Genomic DNA, 21,657 nt, shown 5'->3' on the forward strand with positions numbered 1-21,657 from the left:
CAGCTCCCAGGGCCCCATCCCGCAGCCTGTGTGTGATTTTGGTATCACTTGAGGGTATAATTGGAAATATTTGATCAAAGGTTGTTGTTAAGGCTGGAAAATCCAGCCTGGAGCTGCTGGGGAATGCCCAAACCAGGATTTTCCATGCCTTTTTTGCTTGGATCTTGGGAAGCTCACGTGGCAATGGTGCTCCAAGGTCCTGGGGGCACCTTCCCTGTGCTCCTGGCACGGCCAGGGCACAGCTGCTTCTCCACTTCCATCCAAAATAAAGCTGGATCAGCACAGCGTAGGCCTGGCTGTTCCAGGGAATAACTTGGCAAAAAAATCCCTGCAAGTCTGACTTGGACCGAAAGATCGGGATAAAACAGGGATGGATTTTCTGCACTCTGCCTGCCCAAAAGCACATGGAATTTTTATTTTCCAGGCCATCCCTGTTCCAGGGCAGGAAGCTCCTGTCCCTGAGGGTGGAATGTGTCTGGGATGAGAATTCCCATCCCAGGGTGCTGCTCTCTCCCAGCTGACACCGGGTGGGAACATCCATGTTCCCATCCCACTCCTCTCCCCAAATTTGGGATTTGTGCCTGGTCTCACAGGGCAAACCCTGGAGCCAACAGCATTCCCAGATGTGCCTTTTTCCCTGGAAAAACCCCTGCCAGGGGGCTGCTCTTCCCGGGGCCAAGGGAGGTTCAAAGAGGTGAGGCCAATATGGAGTTAAATGCCATAAATTCCTCAGAGCAGACGAGATATCAAGGCTGGAAGTTTGGGAAGCAAAGTGAGGTGTTTGGTTAAGCCACGGGTGAGCTGGGCACCGGCTCCTCCTTGGATTCCTGGATGCAGAGAATTTGGGGAGCTTAAAAGTGCTGGAGGCAAATTTTTGGCAGAGCTCTGCCTTAGGATGGAGCCGAGTGGGGATTTTTTTGGGGTGTGGGGTGTTGGTTGTTGCCTGGTTACAGCGGAGGGGTTTGGGGGGCTTTGTCCGTGGGGTTCACATGGGGGACCCCCCTCAGCTCCCTCTTGCCCTGCTGGGCTGGGATCTTCCCAGAAAAGGTGGATCTGGTGCGTTTTCCTCCCCTAAAGCCCGAGCTCCTCGGGGCAGGGATGGATCCCTTCTCCCCTCCCAGGACTTTGTTGTGCCCCTCTCTGCCAGCTGCAGCTCGGGTTTGCTCCAGGTCTGGTCCTGGCTCGCTGTGGGTGCGGGGAAGGGGGAAATTGAGTTTCATGGAGCAGAGTTTAACTTGGGTTTGCCCAGCTCAGCCTGCTTTGGGTGCCCGTGAACCGTCCCACCCTCATCCACCCTAACCTCAATCTCCTCGGTGAAATCTCCTCTTGGGACAGCGAGGAAGGAGCAGGAATGAGTAGGGAAGTGCTGGAAACAGAAAACTTTTTCCCCCCCTGGATGATGCTGGGGATGTTTCCTCCAGCACAGCACAATGGATCCCATTCATCCGCCCTTTTGCTGGGAATGCCGGCCTTGTTTGGATCTGTTGTGCCCACGGATTGTTTCCTGTCCAGCTCTGGTGAAACAGACAGCAGAGAGGCTTCGGGCTGACAGGCAGACTTTGAGGATGGCTTGGAAAATATTATTCCATGGGACAGCCTGTGCCTCCCACGCTGTGGCTCTCAGGCTGGGAAAAGGGGAAAAAAAAAGGGTTTGATTAATGTAGGGAGATTGAAACCAGGCAAAAATTTTATCCTGTGTTTCCTTGGGATGAATGGAAGTCATTGTGGTCTGGGAGCCGGCACAAGACACTCTGGGATTTTCTGTCTCACACTCGTGGGATGTGGGGAAGGGATCCACAGCGGAGCTCAGAGAGAGGAAGGATCCGAATGGGGGCTGGGATCCCGACGTTTTTATGGGATCACAGGAACACCTCATGGAAAAACCCACCCAGAGCTGAGGGGGATTTCCACCTTCCCCGGGATCCTGGAGAAACGGGAGCAGAACAAAGGCCGGCCCTGCCCCGGTTACAAAACAGAGGGAGCACGGTGCTCATTAAGCACCTTTTAATGAGCCTGGCCTGGAGGGAGGTGTTCACTGGGGAGCTGGGGAGGTTCCTGCAGGGCTTTTCTTTGGGAAGGGTGGGGATGGCCTCGGGGGTGTTGCCAGCAGGGCTCTGGAGGAGGATGTGCTCCGGGAGGTTTGGAGAGCCCCAAGCCAGGACTGAGGCTCCTCAGCTGCTGCATTTCCCTCGACCGAGCCCCAGCAGCGATGGATGAAGGGGTGGCCCCAATTCCCGTAGGGTGGAGTTCTCCACGACCTCACCACGAAGGTCTCTCCTTGCTTTGCTCTCCAAAAGTGCTCCTTTTGCTTCCTGAGCACCTTCACACAAGAGGGCGAGGGCAGGGAGAAAAGCAGGGCAAGGCCAAGCCTTTATCCCTGATTTTCTTACCCAGGTGATGCCAAACAAAAGCCACTTGGAACACGGAGTCCGGGGTTTAAAAATAACCCTTTGGAGAAGGGAAACAATTGGAATGGAGACCCTGTGACAGGGCCCGGGGCCATAATGGGCCCTTCTGGAGCTGCAGCTGCCAGGAAATTGTTCAGTTCCAGGTCTGCAGGCAGCACAGAGGAGCTGCTCTCCTTTAACCGGACAGGGTGTGAGCAGGAATCATTCCACTTTTGCTCTTGGCTGGTGATTCCCAGCAGGATGCAGATGTGGGCACCTGGAATGGGGTGGGAGCCCCTGGGTGCCCCCCTGGCACAGCAGCCCTGCCTTGGGGTGCTGGGCTCCAGCACTGCTGGGCACCTGGGAGAAGGTGAGGGAAAACCATCCCTGCTTTTGTCACACATCCCTGCTTTTGTCACACATCCCTGCTTTTATCACATACCCGTATTTTTGTCATACATCCCAGTTTTTATCACACATCCCTATTTTTATCCCTGCATCCAGCTGCGCTTTGATTCCCTGTGGGTTCTTTCCATCCTTTACCAGGAAGGAAAATCAGGTTTATTAACCTCACTCACCCTCCCTCCCTTACTTTTATTTCTGTAAGGAATGGGGGCCGTGTGATCCAGGCAATAAATCCCTACAAACCACCCCTAAAACCATTCCCACACCCCAGCACGTCCTTAACACTGAGATTTCATGGCACCAAATGTGCTCCCAGTTTGAAGATTCAGACAAAAAGGAGAGAATTGGCGTTTTTTGCACGGAGCCATAAACATGAATTGGGAATTTTTACCTGTGGACCAGAATCCCAGCCCTGCTATTAGACCACCCAGCTTCTGTGGGCATCTAATTTTTATTTTTTTAAAATATTTTAATAACCTTTATAAGGTTCTGTATCTCCCTGCAGCCCCAGCCCCACCCTAGATCAATGCAGCCACCTCGTTAAATCCCACTTTATTTAGGGCTGGGGTGCTATGAGTATGTAAAAATTGAAATTATTTGCAGGCTGATGCTGTTTAAAATAGAATTAACAAGGTCTCATGTGAGGGGTGTCTTAAAGTATTTGAAAATAGGGGTGTAAGGGCTTAGCTGAAACCTCCTGCTGCTGGTTGGAGCTGAGAGGTGCTGCCAGGGAAGGATGTCCTTGGTTTCTGCTGGAAAACGGAGGAATTCCTGTCAGGAATCAGCTCTGGCCAGCTGGGAGCTCTCAGCATCCCCACAGACTCTGCTTTCTGGGCTTGTTGCAGTTCTCTTGGAGCAGTTTGGGGGGGGTTCCTTGGAGCTGGGGCTCTGCAGGGCTTGGGGTGGCCCCTGCTGAGGCTGAACCTGCTTCTGGAAAAGGGAAGGTCTTGGGGCTGCCCAAGGGGGTGGTGCCAGAGCTGGGAATATTTGGGATAGCTCGTGTTGATCCCTTTCCTTGGGCAGGATTTTAGCCCAGTAGCCAGGATAGGGGAGGGGGGTGACACTGAGAAGGGGCAGTTCTGGTGTTTTATCTATTTGTGATGTGTCCCAGGCTGGGCTAGACAGGATTTGGAGCAGCCTGGGACAGTGGGAGGTGTCCCTGCCCATGGCAGGGTGGCACTGGATGAGCTTTAAGGTCCTTCCCAACCATTCCAGGATTTTACGGTTTACAAGCATCTGTGAACTTTGTATCTCGGTAAACCAGAATTTGTCTGTGCACTGGATCTTCTCCTGCGTGCTGTGGGAGCAGGACCAGGGCAATTCCACCTCCTGCAAAGCAGATTTTCCCAGAAGCAGCTCCAGGGCTTCATCTCCTGCTCATTTTGCAGCCCTGGAGAGCTGGAGCCTGGCAAGGCTCGGCCGATCCTGGCCCAATCCTGAGCTCCCAGGCCAAGTTCCTGCTCTTGGAGAAGGTGCTGAGGCTTCCCTGAGCTCCTCCTGCTGCTCTGCGAGGTCAAAGCACGGCAAAAGGAGCTCCTGAAATGTGGCTTTGTGCTTCCCACACCGGGGGAGAGCTGAACCTTCACCCCGTGCCTGAGGCTGACTCATAAATCAAACAGTTCCCGAAATAACCAGGCCGATAAGGAGCAAGATTGGAAAACTCCAGAGGAATAAACAGTCCCCTAAACAATGGGATCCATCCATGGGATCTGGCGGTGGATTCCCTGCCCGAACAGGGAGGGAGCTCCAGTTTCTGTCTCCTGTTGCCCACCCCGGCCAACACTGAGGTTGTGAACTGGAGAAAGGAAGGGAGTGCCTGGGCCGTGTCCTCTCCGGGGCTGGGTTGGGCTCTTCTCCCCAGTGACAAGTGACAGGACAGGAGGAAACGGCCTCAAGTTGCGCCAGGGGAGGTTTAGGCTGGATACTGGGAAAATTTCTTCATGGAAAGGGTGGCCAAGGCCTGGCACAGCTGCCCAGGGCAGTGGTGGAGTCCCCACCCCTGAGGGGGTTTAACTGATGTGTGGATGTGGCACTTGGGGACATTAGTGCTGAGGGAACGGCTGGATTTGGTGACCTGAAGGGTCTTTTCCTTAAAACAATTCCATGATTCTGTGTCCCTGGGATGGCTTTCTCCCCAAAATCCGTGTCTGGGGAAGGTGAGGAATGAAGGCACACGGGATGGATTTTCCATGGGAAGTGATGGTGGAGGAGCAGGTGAAGGACGTGGTGATGGCCAGGGCAGCACCTGAATCCCCCTGGGGCTGGAGGAGGCTTCTGATCTTGGCATCCAGGCTGGGAACAAGGAGCTGAGGTTTGCTGGAGAGGGCCCCGGGCTGGCCCAGCACTGGGGGGATTTGTGTGGGGAAAAGTGGAGAATTCCGTGCTCTCCAGCTGAGTTCAGTGCTGTGCTCGGAGGGGGGAGAGCGGCTTTCATGGCTTTGAACCGAGCTCCCGTGCCTTGGGGATAAATTAAGGGTAAAATTCCCGAAAATCGTCAAGGTTTGCAGTGTGGGGGAGCGGGGCTGGCACAGGGCCAGGCCACAGGTGGGACACAGAGCTCCCAGTGCCTGGGATGGGCTGGGAACTGGGAGGGAAGGGTGGGAAGAGGGATGGAAGTGGCTCCCGAGGAGCAGTGCTGGAAGGGAGAGCGTCAGCAGGGCACGTGGTGTTCTGTGGGGTGTGCCAGCCACACTCGGCTCCAGCAGAGACCCAGTGGAGCTTCTCAGGGCAGAAATTCTTCCCTGTGAGGAAAACGTTCTTCCCTGTGAGGGTGGGGATGCCCTGGGATGGAATTCCCAGAGAAGCTGTGGTTTGCCCCTTGGATCCCTGGAAGTGCCCAAGGCCAGGCTGGACGGGGCTTGGAGCAACCTGGGATGGTGGAAGGTGTCCCTGCCCATGGCAGGGGGTGGAATGGGATGGGATTTAATTCCCCTTCCAACCCAAGGCATTCCATTCCCTGCCTGGATTGGTATTCCTGCTCCATCCCCTGCCCAGCACATGCTGTTCCATGCATTTCTGTGTCCCTGTGGTACTGGGACTGCTGTCTGCACTCCAGACAAGGAGGCACTGCAGGTTTATATCCCATTTTCCCCCGTTTTTTGAACAGTTTGAAATGTTGGAGATGAAAAATCTGCAGGAATAACATCCTCCCTCCTCCTTTGGGGATTTGCCTTTCAAACCTTGAATGCCAGGGGGTCAGCAGGTGCCCACGGAGGGGTCAGGATGCTGCTGGGGGTGGGCTGGGGGACATCTGGGGGACATCGGGGGCCGGTCCCTCCCGCTCTCCCGGCGTGGGAGGGTCTGGAGCAGCGGGAAGGAGCAGCTGTGTGGAACAGGGTTTAACAGGTAGGGCAGGTCTGGGGAAAGGGCCCCGTGAGCTCCTTCCCACCTGCGAGCCCTGATCAAACACCTCGGCGGGCGGCCCGGGGGCAGCCGTGATGTAATCGCGGCAACCCCAAACAATCGGGCCTTTCACGGCGGCCCGATAACAATCCCAACAGTATGGAAGGGCTGCCATGCAAGAATACACATGCACATTCTCCACTGCGGGGAACTGAAAGCCCGAGTGAAAAGGGGCTTGTTAAGAATATGTAGCTGCTTTCATAATCACTTCGTCAAAGAATAGGCCCTTGAAAACAAGGCTTTAGGCTTATAGAGGGCTTTCTGTGCCTTGACCTTGCAAATATGCAGAGATGCCAACTTTTTTTTTTTTGCAAGTGAACTTGGAGTCTCCCAGCGTGGTGCCGGAGCAGTTGGCAGGCGAGGGGGGCAGGAGGTCCGGCCCCGGGACGTTCCCGGGGGACACGGAGCCTTTCCCTGGGGGAGCTCCGCCAGGAGGGCACGGATTTACCTTTTCGTCCTGGGAACTGCTGCACGAGAGGATCGGCCAAGGGCAGGGCAGAGCCATCCCCTTCTGCAGAGAGCTCACGTGCGGGTGCCATGTGGCCTGGCAGTTCTGTGCCCGCCTGGCGACAGTTCTGGAGGACAGGGCTGTCCCACGGCTGTCACCACCCCCGTTTCACAGCTGGGGAAGGTAACGCATCCAGCGTGTGTTGGCTCTTTGATGCTTCCAAGGACACTGAGTCCGTTGTAGCCACGTGGAGGAGTCACCCGAGTGACATTCCCGTGCTGGTGACAGAGCCACTAACAGGACACGCATCCCCAGGCAGAGCCCGCTGTGGTTTTCCCTGGATGTGCTTCCTGTGAACCAGCTCGCGTTTGTAGGTTGGGGATGAGCTCCAGGTTGTCCAGCTGGACACAAGTGTTGCATCCACAGCATCCCAGGATCACCGAGGCTGGGAAAGACCTCCAAGATCACCGAGTCCAACCTGTGCCCGATCCCCACCTTGTTACGTGAGTGCCACATCCTTGGTCACCTCCAGGGGTGGGGACTCCACCAGAAAATCCGACCAGATGGGATCTGATTCCACCACCTCTCTACCGCTTACCCCACCTTTCTTCTCCTCTCTTTAGAGACCCCAAATCCATCACCCCAGGGATCTTCCCTCTGGCTCATCCCCGTTTCCCTGTCCCCCGTGTCCCTGTGCCACCCGAGGCCGGGCTCCCGTGGGCCAGGCCGTGTCTCCGTGCCTGTGTTTTACAGCGTATTCCCTCGCAGTCGGGGGAAGCCTTCCAAGAATCCCCACCTATTTCCGTCAAAAGGCGCCTTTGTTCCCCTCGGACACAATGCGGCTTTGATTCCCTGCTTCTCACCCGGTTGCTGCGGGGAAGGTGTGAGCTGTGCACGGCCCGGCAGCCAGGAGGGACGGCGGTATCCCCTGGGATGGGTTTATTCGGAGCGCTGGAGGTGAATCCCCTTTCCCAAGGGCCACCTCCCGGCACGCTGGGGCGAGCAGGGCTGGCCCCCGAGGCGCCCTTGGGGGCGGTGACCCGAGCAGGGCACATGGGAACACTGGGCTGGGGTGCTCCTGGCCTGCACGCTGGCACGGAGCTGTCCCCATCCTGGTGGGATTGGTGTCCCTGGGAAAGGCTCAGCAGGCCCCACCGGCCAGGAGATGTTCACGGTGGGAGGGAGGGAGGAATGAGTGCTCCTCGGGGAGGGCAGTCTGTGAGCAGATCTTTGTGGGAACATGGAGGGACTGGAGGCCACGGGGATGTTCTGAGCCTGGTGCTGAGCCCAGAAGGTCCTTTCTGCCCCAAGGAACAAGAAACTCCACGTGCAGGGACAGCGGTGGCCTCATGCTGGTCCCTGGTGGCCTCTGCTCTGGCCCTGTCCCACACTGGCTAGCACCATGGGAACACCCACATTTCTTGGGAAAACGGATAAAATCCTGCCCTGGGATGGGGCATTCATTGCAGCCCCAGCTGCAGGGCTGGGGCTGGTCCTGGTTTTGGGGAGCCCGGATGGATTGCCCTGGGGCTGGTTCCTGGTTTTGGGAAGCCTGGATGTGTTGTCCTGGGGCTGGTCCCTGGTTTTGGGGAGCCCGATGGATTTGCCCTGGGGCTGGTTCCTGGTTTTGGGAAACCCAGATGGATTGTCCTGGGGCTGGTCCCTGGTTTTGGGGAGCCCGGATGGATTGTCCTGGGGCTGGTCCCTGGTTTTGGGAAACCCAGATGGATTGTCCTGGGGCTGGTCCCTGGTTTTGGGAAACCCAGATGGATTGCCCTGGGGCTGGTTCCTGGTTTTGGGGAGCCCGGATGGATTGTCCTGGGGCTGGTCCCTGGTTTTGGGAAGCCCGGATGGATTGTCCTGGGGCTGGTCCTGGTTTTGGGAAGCCCAGGTGAATTGTCCTGGGGCTGGTCCCTGGTTTTGGGAAGCCCAGGTGAATTGTCCTGGGGCTGGTTCCTGGTTTTGGGAAGCCCAGGTGAATTGTCCTGGGGCTGGCCCCTGGTTTTGGGAAGCCCGGATGGATTGTCCTGGGGCTGGTTCCTGGTTTTGGGCAGCCTGGATGTGTTATCCTGGGGGATGTGTGGGAAGGAGAGGAGGAAGGGAGCAGGGACAAACCCCCCGATGGGCTTTCTCCTGGATCTCCCCTGGTTCCATCCCTTCCTCCTGCCCCCTCGGGGGTCAGCGTGGGGGTCCCTATTCCCGGTGGGATCGGGATGGGGGGGCTCCCCACCCTTCCCACACAGACCCCTCCATTCACAGCTGCCACCCCGTTAATTTGTCGTGGCCAGGAGCAGCAATAGCTGCTTTGTGCCGAGCGAGGGAAGGAGGAAAAAAAAAACCCCGGCCCAGACAGCGGCTCCAGTGTTTTCCAGCAGGGATGGTTTTTCCCCCTCCGTCCTCCCTCTCTCTGCCTGGAATAATGTTTGTGATTGTAATGGCCTGTCCTGCTCAGGGAAACCCGGAGCCTCTCCCCCTTCCCCTCCCCTCCTCTGTAAACCCTGGGAGAAGTTTAAACAACCCGGAGAGGTTTTTTCTCACCGGGCTTATTTTACTCATAGGAAACGAGGGGGTGAAAAGAGGGAGCTGGGAGCTGTTGGCAGAGGAGGAACTGAGCTTGGGAGAGGCTCTGGGATCCCTCTGGAGATCCCTCAGAGCCCGACCCCTCCCTGCTGGAGCCCCGACCCCAGGATGGTCCCGCTCTTGGTGTCCCCCAGTGCCACCAACACCCCCCAGCAAAGCCACCATGGAGAAACACTCCGAGCGTGGAACAAGGGGTATTTGTGGAGCCCAGGGAGCCCAAACACGAGCCCTGTTTGGTGCCTGAAACATTCCCCAAAACTCCCGAGGCCCTGCGCAGCTGGAAGGGCAGGAGATGGATGTGCCAGCCCTGCACAGCTCCAGCAGGAACCCAACAGGAGCTGCTCAGGGAAGGAATCCTTCCCTGGCAGGACAAAATCCTTCCCTGGGAGGGTGGGCAGGCCCTGGCACAGATTGTCCATGGAAGCTGTGGCTGCCCCTGGATCCCTGGCAGTGCCCAAGGCCAGGCTGGATGGGGCTGGGAGCAGCCTGGGACAGTGGGAGGGGTCCCTGCCCGTGGCAGGGGTGAGATGAGCTTTAAGGTCCCTTCCCACCCCCAACCATTCCATGATTCCGTGACCGATGCACGGCCCCCCCTCTCCCCTCCGCTGATTTTGACTCCGGAAGTCCAAGTGTTCCCTTTCCATGGGATGCAGGAGGGGGAAAGAGAGAAAGCAAAATCCTGTGGCTGTTGGGGCCCCTCTGGCAAAGCCCCCCAGGAGGGAGGAACCTCAACCCTCCCTCAATGCCGGGCTGCCCCAGCTGCCGAGGGCTGGGAATGCTGCTGCTCCCGGGAATCCTCGGGCTGGAATCACCTCAGGGGCCCTCCCAGGACAAGTCTCTTGTCCTCCATCTGGTCCCTGTCGCTCCATGGGCTGGTGCTGGAGCTGCTGGAAGCTGTGGAGCTGCTGGAGGATGGAATTTGCTGGGATCCTGTTCAATCTGAGCACGAGCAGCCCTGGGGCCGGGAATGCTTCCATTGAATCCTTAATCATGTCCCTCTTCCCTGCTCCCAGCAGCCTGTCCCGGGCTGAGCTTTGCCCCTAACACAAAAATATCTGTATTTGTGCTTTTTTCAGGAACTTAGCCATTGGGATTGGGATCCAGAACTTCCCGGAGGGCCTGGCTGTCAGCCTGCCCCTGCGTGGGGCTGGATTTTCCACATGGAAAGCCTTCTGGTGAGCTCTTCCCTCTTCTCCCAGGGACACGGGCCCTCCGCAGCACCTCCTGTGCTGGTTCCCTCCCATATCCGTGTGTCGCTCCATCACGGAGCTGCCCTGGGGATGGGCTGGCCCTGGATGTGCTGGGCTCCCTCTGGAATTGCAGGGAGCTGCTGCTGGGAGTGCTGCTGCTGCCCAGCACTGTCCTGCTCCTTCCCCACCCTCCAAGCTCAGATCCAAGCCCCTGAATCTCAGGGGATGCATCCCTGGTCCCCACAGGTCACCGCATTCCGGTTCAGTGCCTGTGCTGAGCTCCCAGATCCCGCACTGCCATTATTATTATTATTATTATTATTATTATTATTATTATTTAATTTTTACGTCACTTCATTTTTCTCTCCCTTCACTCCAAGCTGGAATTTAACCCCACTTCCATTTTTTTGTCCCTTTTCCCTGAGGTGCCAAAGCCAAGGGCACAAACCCTGGGAGCGGGAGCTGGGCTCCTGCCCGTGCTCCGGGTGCTGGGCGGGGAGGGCAGGGGGAGGCTCCCAAACTGCTCCAAAGCTTTCCTTTTCCTTTTCCTTTTCCTTTTCCTTTTCCTTTTCCTTTTCCTTTTCCTTTTCCTTTTCCTTTTCCTTTTCCTTTTCCCTTCCTTCCCCCTTCCTCTCCTCTCCTCTCCTCTCCTCTCCTCTCCTCTCCTCTCCTCTCCTCTCCTCTCCTCTCTCCTCTCCTCTCCTCTCCTCTCCTCTCCTCTCCTCTCCTCTCCTCTCCTCTCCTCTCCTCTCCTCTCCTCTCCTCTCCCTCTCCTCTCCTCTCCTCTCCTCTCCTCTCCTCTCCTCTCCTCTCCTCTCCTCTCCTCTCCTCTCCTCTCCTCTCCTCTCCTCTCCTCTCCTCTCCTCTCCTCTCCTCTCCTCTCCTCTCCTCTCCTCTCCTCTCCTCTCCTCTCCTCTCCTCTCCTCTCCTCTCCTCTCCTCCTCCTCTCCTCTCCTCTCTCTCCTCTCCTCTCCTCTCCTCTCCTCTCCTCTCCTCTCCTCTCCTCTCCTCTCCTCTCCTCTCCTCTCCTCTCCTCTCCTCTCCTCTCCTCTCCTCTCCTCTCTCCTCTCCTCCCCCTCCCCTTCCCTCCCACCTCCGTAACTGCTGGCACTTGCACCAGGATTGCTGCTGCTGGGAAGGGACTTCCCATGGCCCCAGAGGGTTGGGACAATCCTAGAGGGAAGGAAAAGGAGTGGGAAGAACATGGCTTTATTTAGTTTGAGGTTGTGGCCAGGTGTCCTCTTTGGGATTGAGCTGGAAGTGTTTTCCTCTGGAGGTGTTTCCTCTGCCCGGGGGCTGGATCCCCAAATCCCACAGAGCTGTTGGGGGAAGGAGTTAGATCCTGCCCTGCAAAACTCAGCTGGGTTAGGTCCAATAATTTTGAGTGTTGAAATGATCCTGGTGCCTTGGCCGGTGCCCGACCTCCTCCTGGGCACCGGGAATGTGGGGATGGTGGGGATTGGGGCGGTGCGAGCCCCGTTATCCCTTCGGGATGGCTGCTCCAGGTCTCCAGGGATTTTTGGGCTGGCTGTCCGGCAGGTACGGGCAGCTGAGCGGGATGGTGGAAGCCCCTGGCCGGCATCTTCGGCGCCTTCGCCGTGGTGCTGGCGGAGCCGCTCCTGCCCTACGCGCTGGGATTCGCCGCCGGAGCCATGGTCTAACGTGGTGATGGACGACATCATTCCCGAGGCACAGACCAGGTGAGAGCCCGGGAACGTCCCTTCCCGGCCTGGCTGGGACACGAGCGGCGCTTCCCTCTTCCCAAACATTCCCCTCTCCCCTCTCTCCCTGCAGCGGCAACGGGAAGTTGGCATCCTGGACCTCCATCCTGGGATTTGTGGTGATGATGTCCCTGGATGTGGGGCTGGGATAAGGGCACTGCTGCACTCCCAGGAGAAGACTTCAGAGCCCCGTGTGCTCCCGCGGGACTGGGAGCCGGACACGCGTTATCCCGGGACTGGATCTGTACATAGATGTTTTGGGATCTGGTTTGGTGTTGATTCCCTCTAATTTTATATCTCCCCCTCCCCTCCGAGTTCCTGGCGATGGTTTCCAAGCACAAAGATGGGTGGATCCTTCCAGATCCTGCCTTGGTTTTTCCTCTTGGAAGGGGCGCTGGATGACGCTGGGCTGGTTTCCCCAAGGAAAGGGCCCTCGGGATTTGGATCCTCTCCGTTCTGTCGGAGGTCAGGAATTCCCTGTCCCGTGTGGAGGCTGGTCTGGGGTTAATCCTGAGGCATTGCAATGGAGTACACTCCTTACGGAGTCTGGAATTCCACCCTTTTTTTGGGAAGGCAGGTGGAAAGCATTAAGACTGATAAACTGGGGGCTCAGAGGTCTCCCAGAGCCTGCTGCTCCTCGGGAATGCTGCAGGGAATCGGTTCGGATGGATGCAGACAGTCCAGGCAAATAAAGATGAATTTTCTTGGGATCTCTGCAAGAGGGAAATGTCATTTTTTTTCCTAAACGTCTCTCAGAGGGGGCACTGTTTCCCATGTGCTGTGTCCAATGTTCCGGGGTTTTCTATGGGAAAAGCACCAGGAAAGGAGGATTTGAGTGCTTCCTGTGGCAGGCAAGGTGTGGGCTCCACACTGTCCCTGCCTGGTGCTGTCCAGCGGGACGCGATTCCATGTGCAGCTGCTCGGCCTTCCCAAGGGATTGCTGGATTTCAGCTGCTGCTCCCAGTGATCCGTAACTCCTGGAAGAGCCAAGCCAGGCTCCTGGTCACCCTTCACCTGCAGGAGGAGCAGGAGCCGAGCCAGCACCGGAGCATTCCGGGAGCCCTCGTTGGGATGAATGAATGAATCCCTCAGGATGAGTTCATTATCCCACCTGGAGAGCCACAAACGTGCACGGAGGTTTCCTGCCTCTTCTCCTGATGCTTTCCAAGCATTTCCTGTGGAACAGCTCTTCCTGAGCACTGAGGATTGATCCCTTCCAGGCTCAGGAGTGAACCCGGCCCATCCCTGTTCCCGGGGCGCGCTCCAGAGAGGAGGGAATGGCCAAGGCTGGAAGGATGCTGCAAATCCCAGTCCCTCCCACTCCAATCTCCAGCACAAAGGGCTTCCCTAACCCCTCCAGCGGGAATAACTGGATCACCTGGCTGCCTCCTGCCGCTCAGTCCCTCTGGAAGTGGGGCTGGGACGTCCCGGGTCCCCCTCTGGTCCTGCTGGAGCCAAAGGGAACGGGTTGGAATAAACTAAACCGCAGCTGTCCCTTTTGGTTCTATCCTTGTTTTTTTGGTTGGGTTTCCTCTGTGTGTCCCTCTGGATGATCCAAAGCTCCTGTTTGCCGATGGATTTGACCTTTTAACTGTGACTGCTTTCAATAAATGGGAAATGGAGTTTGCACGGCGTTGTTTCCATGCCATAAATCCGTGGATTTGCTCCTCCTCCCTCTGCTCTGCCGCGTTTCCTTTCTCCAGCTTCATTCTCCCTGGCCTTCCAAGGTCCTGCCTCTTCTTGCCTGGGAAGGCAGCGTCCTTGGGGATGGGAAAGGAGGGGGAAAAGCCAAGGAAAGGCAGTTTCATGCAGACATTCCTGGCTGTGCATCCCTGGGACCTGCGGGGCTGTGCAGGTGAGCCGGGTCCCTCCAGGCTCGGGGGAAATTTGGGAATTTAGCCTTTAGCAGGATAAGCAGGCGGTGTCAGGCCCTTCTTTTTCAAAGGTGGGAGCTGTCCCTGCATCCCGGGGCAGGAGAGGGGAGGGATCTGTCTCAGCTGGGAATCAGAGCCCCTTTCCACTGTCCCATTCCCAGGGCCGGGCTGGAGCATCTCCCACTGCTCTTCCCATATTTCCACCCACACTGAAGGGGCTGGAAAGCTTTGAGCCTTCTGTTCCCAGCCTTAAACACCTGAAAATCCTCAGGGATATCCATGGCTTGGGATTCTCCAGCCTGTCAGGGATGTTTCCTACTTTAATTCCTGGCGCGAGGTGCCAGATGGGACAAAAATAAAAACATTAGAGAGTTAAATGCAGCCCTGTAATCTGATTTCTGGGAGATAATTCCACATAAAGCATTTAATCCTGCTTGGATGCAGCCAGTCCAGACGAGGATGGAGTCCTAGGGAAGGAGTGGGGAGGGAGGGATGCAGGAATCATGGAGGAAAATCCCTATTTTCTGTTTATCCCCTGGAGGGGAGTGAAATTCTCTCCCTGCTCCTTTGTATGAGGGAAAAGCTGGCGGGGGCCAGGCCTGGAATCACCCCTGGGAGCAAGAAATGTCCATGGAAAGGGGGAGTTTGGGAGCAGAGGGAATATAAACACCCAGCCAAGGCCTGGAACGTGGGGATGGGCTCTGCTCCGTGGCTGGAGGAGCCGGGAATCCTCCAGGGAGCAAGCGGGAGGGAAAAGGGAAAAGTTATCCCATGGCTGGAGAAGGGGTTTGGGATCCTGGCGGGTCAGGATGCAGCCAAGGGATTGCTGTGGTCCCTCCCCATCCCAGGGAATGGCCCCGCAGCTGCCCCCATCCTGTGTCCCTGCCTCCGGAAAACGGGGAGGAACCCCTGGCTCACAGCAGCCACGCTCACGGTGAGCGCAGAGGGGAGGGTTTCCCTCTTTTTCCATCATTTTCATGGGAAAGCTCAGCCTTTGGACGGGCACAGGGTGCCTGGAGTGGTTCGAAATGTCCTGGGAGCTGCTTGCCAGCAAAACCCCCACATTTTAGCTGGGCATTTCTCCCCACCCCCACTAATTGTTCAGTAAAACCTTTAGATTCTTGAGCTTGGCCTTGAAATGATGATAAATTTTAGCGCTGCTCGGAGGGAAACTTAAACTGTGACCCCTCTGCAGTTAAAACTTCAACCCCCCCCCAGTAAATGGGCTTCTCCTGTGATGGGGTTTTAAAAACACCCCAACCCCCCAGCCTGGATTTGTGGCTGCTTTTGTGGATGTTTTGGGGTTTTCCAAGCCCTGCTGCTGAAGGGGGTGACCCGAGAATGGGAAAATGATGGGAAAATCCCCCAATTCCTCCCAGCCCCGGAGGTGCCTGTCCTTGGCACTGAGGTGCTTTGGTGCTGCCCGTGCACGAGCTGCTGCTCCCAGGGCTTGGCCAAGCACCGTGCCTGTGGAAAAGCCCAGGAATGCAGGGCTGGGTGGATTTTCCTGCTTTTATTGTGGGTGGTTTTTTGGTGTTTCAGAGGCTGAACCGTGGAGGTGCTGCTGGAGGGGACCAGGACCAGCGGTGGCTGGTGAGGAGATCCTGGAGGAGTCCCCAGGGAAACTCCTCTGGAGCCAGGAGGGATGAGCTGGGGTTGTCCTGAAATCATAAGCGGAGAGCTGGGAGCAGGGCACTGTCCGGGTGTTTATCCAGGGATTAGGGCTCTGGAGAGGGAATTAATGGGGTGTGGAATGCCCAGCTCTGGGATTCTCCTTCCTTGATTCAGCTCACGGCCTTAAGGTGCAGGAGAGCAGGCTTAGATGGGATATTGGGAAGGAGTTCCTGGCTGGGAGGGTGGGGAAGCCCTGGAGTAGAATTCCCAGAGGAGCTGTGGGCTGCCCCTGGATCCCTGGCAGTGCCCAAGGCCAGGCTGGACATTGGGGCTGGGAGCAGCCTGGCACAGTGGAAGTGTTCCTGCCCAGGGCCGTGCAACCAGGGCAGGGGAATTTCCTTCGGAAGGGCAAGAACTGCTCCCTGTGACCAGGGACAGGGCCTGGGGAATGCTGGAGCTGTGTCAGGGGGATTGGGATGGATTTTAGGAACAGGTTCTTCCCCCAGAGGCTGCTGGGCACTGCCCAGGCTCCCCCAGGGAATGGGCATGGCCCCGAGGCTGCCAGAGCTCCAGGAGCGTTCGGACAGCGCTGCCAGGGATGCCCAGGGTGGGAGTGTTGGGGGGTCTGGGCAGGGAGTGGGACTGAGTGACCCCTGTGGGACTGAGTGACCCCCGCGGGACTGGGTGACCCCTGCGGGACTGGGTGACCCCCGCGGGACTGGGTGACCCCCGCGGGACTGCGTGACCCCTGCGAGTCCCTCCCAGCTGATTCCACGATGCCGGTGATCCCTGTCGGTGACTCAGGCGGCAGGAATGGCTCTCGGGGATGCCAGGAACGAACGGGCTCTCTGTCGGCCCGTGCCGGGGGCTGGGAAGGCGCGGGCGGCTGCGGTTTGCAGGGCGGGGCGGGGACACCAACCCCAAGCGAGGCTTTGCACGCAAAGGAACAATAATCCCATTATGGGCCCCGCGGCGAGCGCGGCTGGAGCCGCTCGCGGTGCGAGATGCGCGCCCGGGGCGGATCGCGGCACCTGAGTCACCGCCTGGGAAGGGATGGATTTCAGGATTTCAGGATTTCACCTCCCGCCCCTCCCCTCGGGACAGGAACGATCCAGACAGAATGACTTCTATTCTTCGTGCCGGGCTTTGTTGGGCTTGGCAGCCGCGCTGCAATTAAAGCCGGGCCGCTCGTGCTCGCGGGCTCCCGAGGCTCCCCCGCCCCCTCCCAGCCCTCCCAGTCCCACCCTGGATGTGCCGCGGTCCCTGTTCCGGTCCCAGCGTGGACACCCCCCCTCAGGGCCCAGCCTGGGGCTGGGGCAGTGCAGGGAACACGAGGAATTTCGCCTCGGGGTCGGCTTTTCCCAGGGCCGATGTTGTGGGGTTCTCGGGTTTGGAGAGGGGATTGCAGAGAATCCCGGAACGGTTTGGGGTGGGAGGGACCTCAAAGCCCATCCAGTGCCACCCTCCCATGGGCAGGGGCACCTCCCACTGTCCGAGGCTGCTCCAAGCCCCAATGTCCAGCCTGGCCTTGGGCACTGCCAGGGATCCAGGGGCAGCCACAGCTTCCCTGGGAATTCCAGCCCAGCCAGGAATTCCTTCCCAATATCCCATCCATCCCTGCCCTCTATCCCTTCTCTGTGTCCTGTCCCTCCATGCCTTGTCCCCAGTCCCTCTCCAGCTCTCCTGGAGCCCCTTTCAGTCCTGGAAGGGGCTCCGAGCTCTCCCTGGAGCCTTCCCTTCTCCAGGCTGAGCAATCCCAACTTTTAATTTAATTCCAGTTATTTTTCAGGTATTTGTTGGCTCTCTCACTAGGTTTGTTTAGTCTCGCATGGTCAACCAGCCCTTGAGCAGCTCCGTGCTCGTGTCCGTGCTGGATTCCTGGGATTGCAGCTCATGGATGAGCTCCTGTTTCCCTTTTTCCTGGTTGTTTTACCTAAAATCCTTCATTTTCACTGCTCAGCAGCTGGGGAAGGTTCCTCTATGCCGCCTCAGGGGAATGTTCTCCATGTGCTTCCTTAGGAGTTGTGTGAGGTGGGAAAGGTGAAATCCCATCGACCCAAGAAGGGCTCCAATTCCAGTTCTTCAACCCAGAGGGTTGTTCCTAATGGGAAAAGAGGGAAAAGAGGGAAAAGAGGGAAAAGAGGGACAGTCCCCCCCGTGGGATCCTCAGCTTGCCAGGTCCCGTTTTAGTGCCTCGTTTCTTGTTTCAAGGCTTTTCCAGCATGCAGAGTTCGTGTGAGAACAGGGGGAAAACAAAATCCCAACAGCCTCAGCTGGGATTTCTGGGAAGTGTTTTTTGTGCCTCACAATCCTGCGAGGGGGATCTCAGGAGCAGGAAAGGGAGCCTGAAGGTTTATTTCAATATACTCTTACAAAACACTGATGGTAACTGAAGAGCGTTCGCGTCCAGGGCTGGCTCCTGCGGGGAATCGTTTCAACCTCTGGCTGGGGCCTCTTGTGTTCCTACAGGAACAAGGAAAAGATTCCCAACCAGAGCTCCCAGCTCGTCCCACACGATCCCTGTGCCTGGAGCAGAAACCAACCCGAGTGGAAGCAGGGGGGAAGAGAACCCTGGACCTGCTTTCCTTTGGCTGCACAATCATTTCCCTGCCATAAACTCGGCACGGCGGGAGCCAAGGGAAGATGAGGTCATAGGGAAAAATGCCGGTTGGGAAACAATGGAGGGAGGTGCTGGTAATGGCTGGGGTGGGGATGTCCCACAGCCTGGGGCGTCCCGGGGACCCCCAGCTCCTCCAGGGACCCCCAACCTCCATCAGGACCCCCATCTTCATCTCTCCCAGAATCCCAGCTTCACTGGGACCCCCACTTCCTCCAGGACCTTCACCTCCTCCAGGATCCCACCTCCATGAGGACACCCATCTCCTCCAGGATCCCAGCTCCACTGGGACCTCACCTCCCCTGGGCCCCCCATCTCCTCCAGGACCCCAATTCCACTGGACCCCTCCCCCCATCCTGCCACCCCCAATCCCCAGCGCTGCTCCCCCAGCTCTGTGCAGGACAAACCATCAGCATCAGCATTCCCAACCCTTTTTATTCCCCTTTTTCCCCCAAACTCCAGCGAGGGCTGGAGCATCCCAGTTTCTCCCAGCCCAGGATTCCAGCAGCAGGGCCAGGGGTGAGGTTGGATTTCAAACACAAATCACGTCTCACAACGTATTTTGCTTTTCCCTTTCCTTTTCCAGGCCGTAATTTATCCCAGCTCCTCTCTGCCGGTGGAGGGACAAACCTCCAGGAGGATCTGCAGGTCCTTTCCCTGAATCCAGCAGCGCTGGTGTGTCCCTGGCAGTCAGAGAGCCCCAGGAATTGGGGGGAGGATTTCACCAAATCCCTCCAGTTCTGGGTGGAGAGAAAACCCCATTGGAGAGCAGGGAAATGAACGCTGACACCAGGGACCCCCGGGGCCTCCAGAGTCATTAAAACAATTAAATCTCAGCAGGAGGAGGCCCCGGTGGTTGGGTGTGAAACCCCCGGGGGCGCGGTAATTGCTCTGCAAAGGCGGCTCTGTGGGTGGAAGAGACAAAGGGATTTGGGGGGATTTGGGGGAATTTCGGGGGATTTTTCCTCCCCTGGCAGCAGCTCCAGCCCCGTTTGGATTCACGGAGCGCTCGGAGATTTGGCTGTGTTGGAGCAGAGCCTGGGATGGGATGAGCTGCCTGCGGGGATGCTCTGGCCCAGAGAGCTCCCAGTGCTCCCCAGTGGGCTCCAGTTCCTTAATGGACTCCGGCTCCCCATCCGTGGCCTGGGACACCGCTCCAGGCTCCAAAGGAATAGTTCATCTTTCCTTCTGGAGATGTTTTTCCCTCGGAGAAGCTGAGCAGAGCCACCTCACCCCCCAAACACCTGCGTGGGTATCCCGAGCTCCCGTGGCTCCGGAGGGAATTCCTGCAGCCCCAAGGAAAGGCGCGAAATTCCCGAACTCCCATCTCCAAGGTTATCTGTGCTCAAGCAGGATATATCAGACAGCTGATAAGGAGAAGCATCGGGGTCTCCGTGGATCTGCGGGAGCCTCCGCGGGCACGGGAATCCTCAGCTCCAGCTTTCCCAAGCTCCCTGTGCCCGGCAGTTCTGCCTGGGATATTCCTTAGGGATACCGAGCCTTCGGGGTTAAAGCCTTTTAATTATCAGTTGATCAGCGCCTCTCAGATCAGGGTATCTGATAATCCCAGAGGAAAACATCCCTGCTGCCGGAATGCTGCCAGCCGGGAGGGGACAGTGCCCGTTCCAGAGTCAAACTGAATGGAAATGAGTTAATTTTATTATTTAATACAGCCAGGACCAGCTCCACGGAGCTGCTTAACGCAGCCAGGCTGCAGCGAGGGATCCCATCGGGAAAGGGATGCAGAGACCCCCGAGGGGGCTCTGCGGGGTGAGCGCAGCGAGGTGGGGAACGCCCGAGGAGCGGCTGAGATTCCTTCTCCAGTGGAGGTGGATTCCCTCTGGTCTTTTTCCCTTTCCCTCCCCCTCTCCCTGAAGCCGTCCCAAACAAGCGCTGGGTTCTGGCGCAGCCTTTCCCAGCCGCACAAAGGCTGCCTTGTGCCGAGCTCCAGATGTTCCACATCCCACAAAAACTGCAGCACAAGGTACCTGTTCCCCTGGAGCACCGGCTGCCCTGGATGGGAGGGAGCTGCCTCCCAGCCTCTTCCAGAGGCAGATCCCGGCCCTCGGGAGAGCAGAGGGCACTCGGGGCAGTGTGGGGGACTTGGGGTCCCTGCTGGTGCTCGCAGGGATGGGGGTCACCCATGGAGCAGCTCCCGGGAGCAGAGTTGGAAAGGGTCACAGCAGGGGCTGTGAATCACGGATTTGGAATGGTTTGGGTTGGGAGGGACCTTAAAGCCCATCCAGTGCCACCCACCCCTGCCACGGCCAGGGACACCTCCCACTGTCCCAGCTGGCTCCAGCCTGGCCTTGGGCACTGCCAGGGATCCAGGGGCAGCCGCAGCTGCTCTGGGCACCCTGTGCCAGGGGCTCGCCACCCTCCCAGGGAATAATTCCTTCCCAATATCCCATCCATCCCTACCCTCGGGCAGTGGGAAGCCATTCCCTGTGTCCTGTCAAGCCTTGGTGGCCCTGGGGACAGGGATCTGCGGGTCCGGGTTGTTCCCCGGGCTCTGGCACAGCCCTGGGTGAGGGATTCCTCCAGGACCCCGCAGTCAGCCCAGGATGGATTCCCCAAAGCCCTGAGGGTCGTGGTCCTTCGGGAGCAGTGTCCTGGCTCTGCTCCATCCCCACCCCATCCCCCTGACTGCAATCCCGGATTTGTTTCCCACGACAAAAGGCAGGGAGATCATTCCAGCCCCCCGACTCCCCTTAGCTCGGGGCAAACAGAAATCACTGGATTCATCCTGGCAGTGGCCGGGAATCCTCAGGAATGTTCGGAGCAGCTCGGGAGGACAGGCAGGGCTGAGCTACAGCCCCTGGTCCCAGCAAGGTTCAGCTTTTCATCCCAGCTCTCGTGGTGGCTCTCCCTGAGGGTCTCAGGGAGGTGTCAGGAATTCCCTCTCCCGCGGGCCCAGGGCTGGGCAGGGAGGTGACTCCCACCTCGGAGAGGGTCCGGGGTCACAGGCTGAGGACAGGCTGGATCCCACCCTTGCCATGGAGCTGCCCGGCAGGTGAGCCCAGGAGCTCCACAAATCCAGGTGGGGGCCAGGCTCTTGTCCCAGGTAACAAGGGATGGGAGAAGGGGAAACGGCCTCAGGTTGCACCAGTGGAGATTTAGGTTGGATATCGGGAAAAACTTCATGGGAAGGGTTGTCCAGCCCTGGCACAGGTGGTAGAGTCCCTATTCCTGGATGTGGCACTTGGGGACAGGGACTGGCAGTGTGGACTGGATGATCTTGGAGGGCTTTTCCAACCTATTCTGTAATTCCTGGGATGGCTTTCTCCCCAAAATCCGTGTCTGGGGAAGGTGAGGAATGAAGGCACACAGGGGATGGATTTTCCATGGAAGGGGGTGGTGGAGGAGCAGGTGATGGTCAGGGAGCAGCTGGATCCCACCTGGGGCAGCACCCGATCCCT

The 21,657-nt window shown here is 57.8% G+C and overlaps 1 protein-coding gene across 1 annotated transcript in view; it reads left to right on the forward strand.

The window, feature by feature from the left end:
- SLC39A11 (solute carrier family 39 member 11) overlaps positions 1–13,762 on the forward strand; it is a 71,234-nt gene extending 57,472 nt beyond the window's left edge. The window contains 5 exon segments of the mRNA XM_048323782.1: positions 10,299–10,397; positions 11,952–11,979; positions 11,981–12,070; positions 12,072–12,112; positions 12,207–13,762. Coding sequence (XP_048179739.1) covers positions 10,299–10,397; positions 11,952–11,979; positions 11,981–12,070; positions 12,072–12,112; positions 12,207–12,285 — 337 coding nt within the window. The 3' untranslated portion in view covers positions 12,286–13,762.
- The last annotated feature ends 7,895 nt before the right edge of the window (positions 13,763–21,657 follow it).

Source organism: Corvus hawaiiensis, chromosome 19 (genome assembly GCF_020740725.1).
Source record: "Corvus hawaiiensis isolate bCorHaw1 chromosome 19, bCorHaw1.pri.cur, whole genome shotgun sequence".
Classification (NCBI taxonomy): Eukaryota; Metazoa; Chordata; class Aves; order Passeriformes; family Corvidae; genus Corvus; species Corvus hawaiiensis.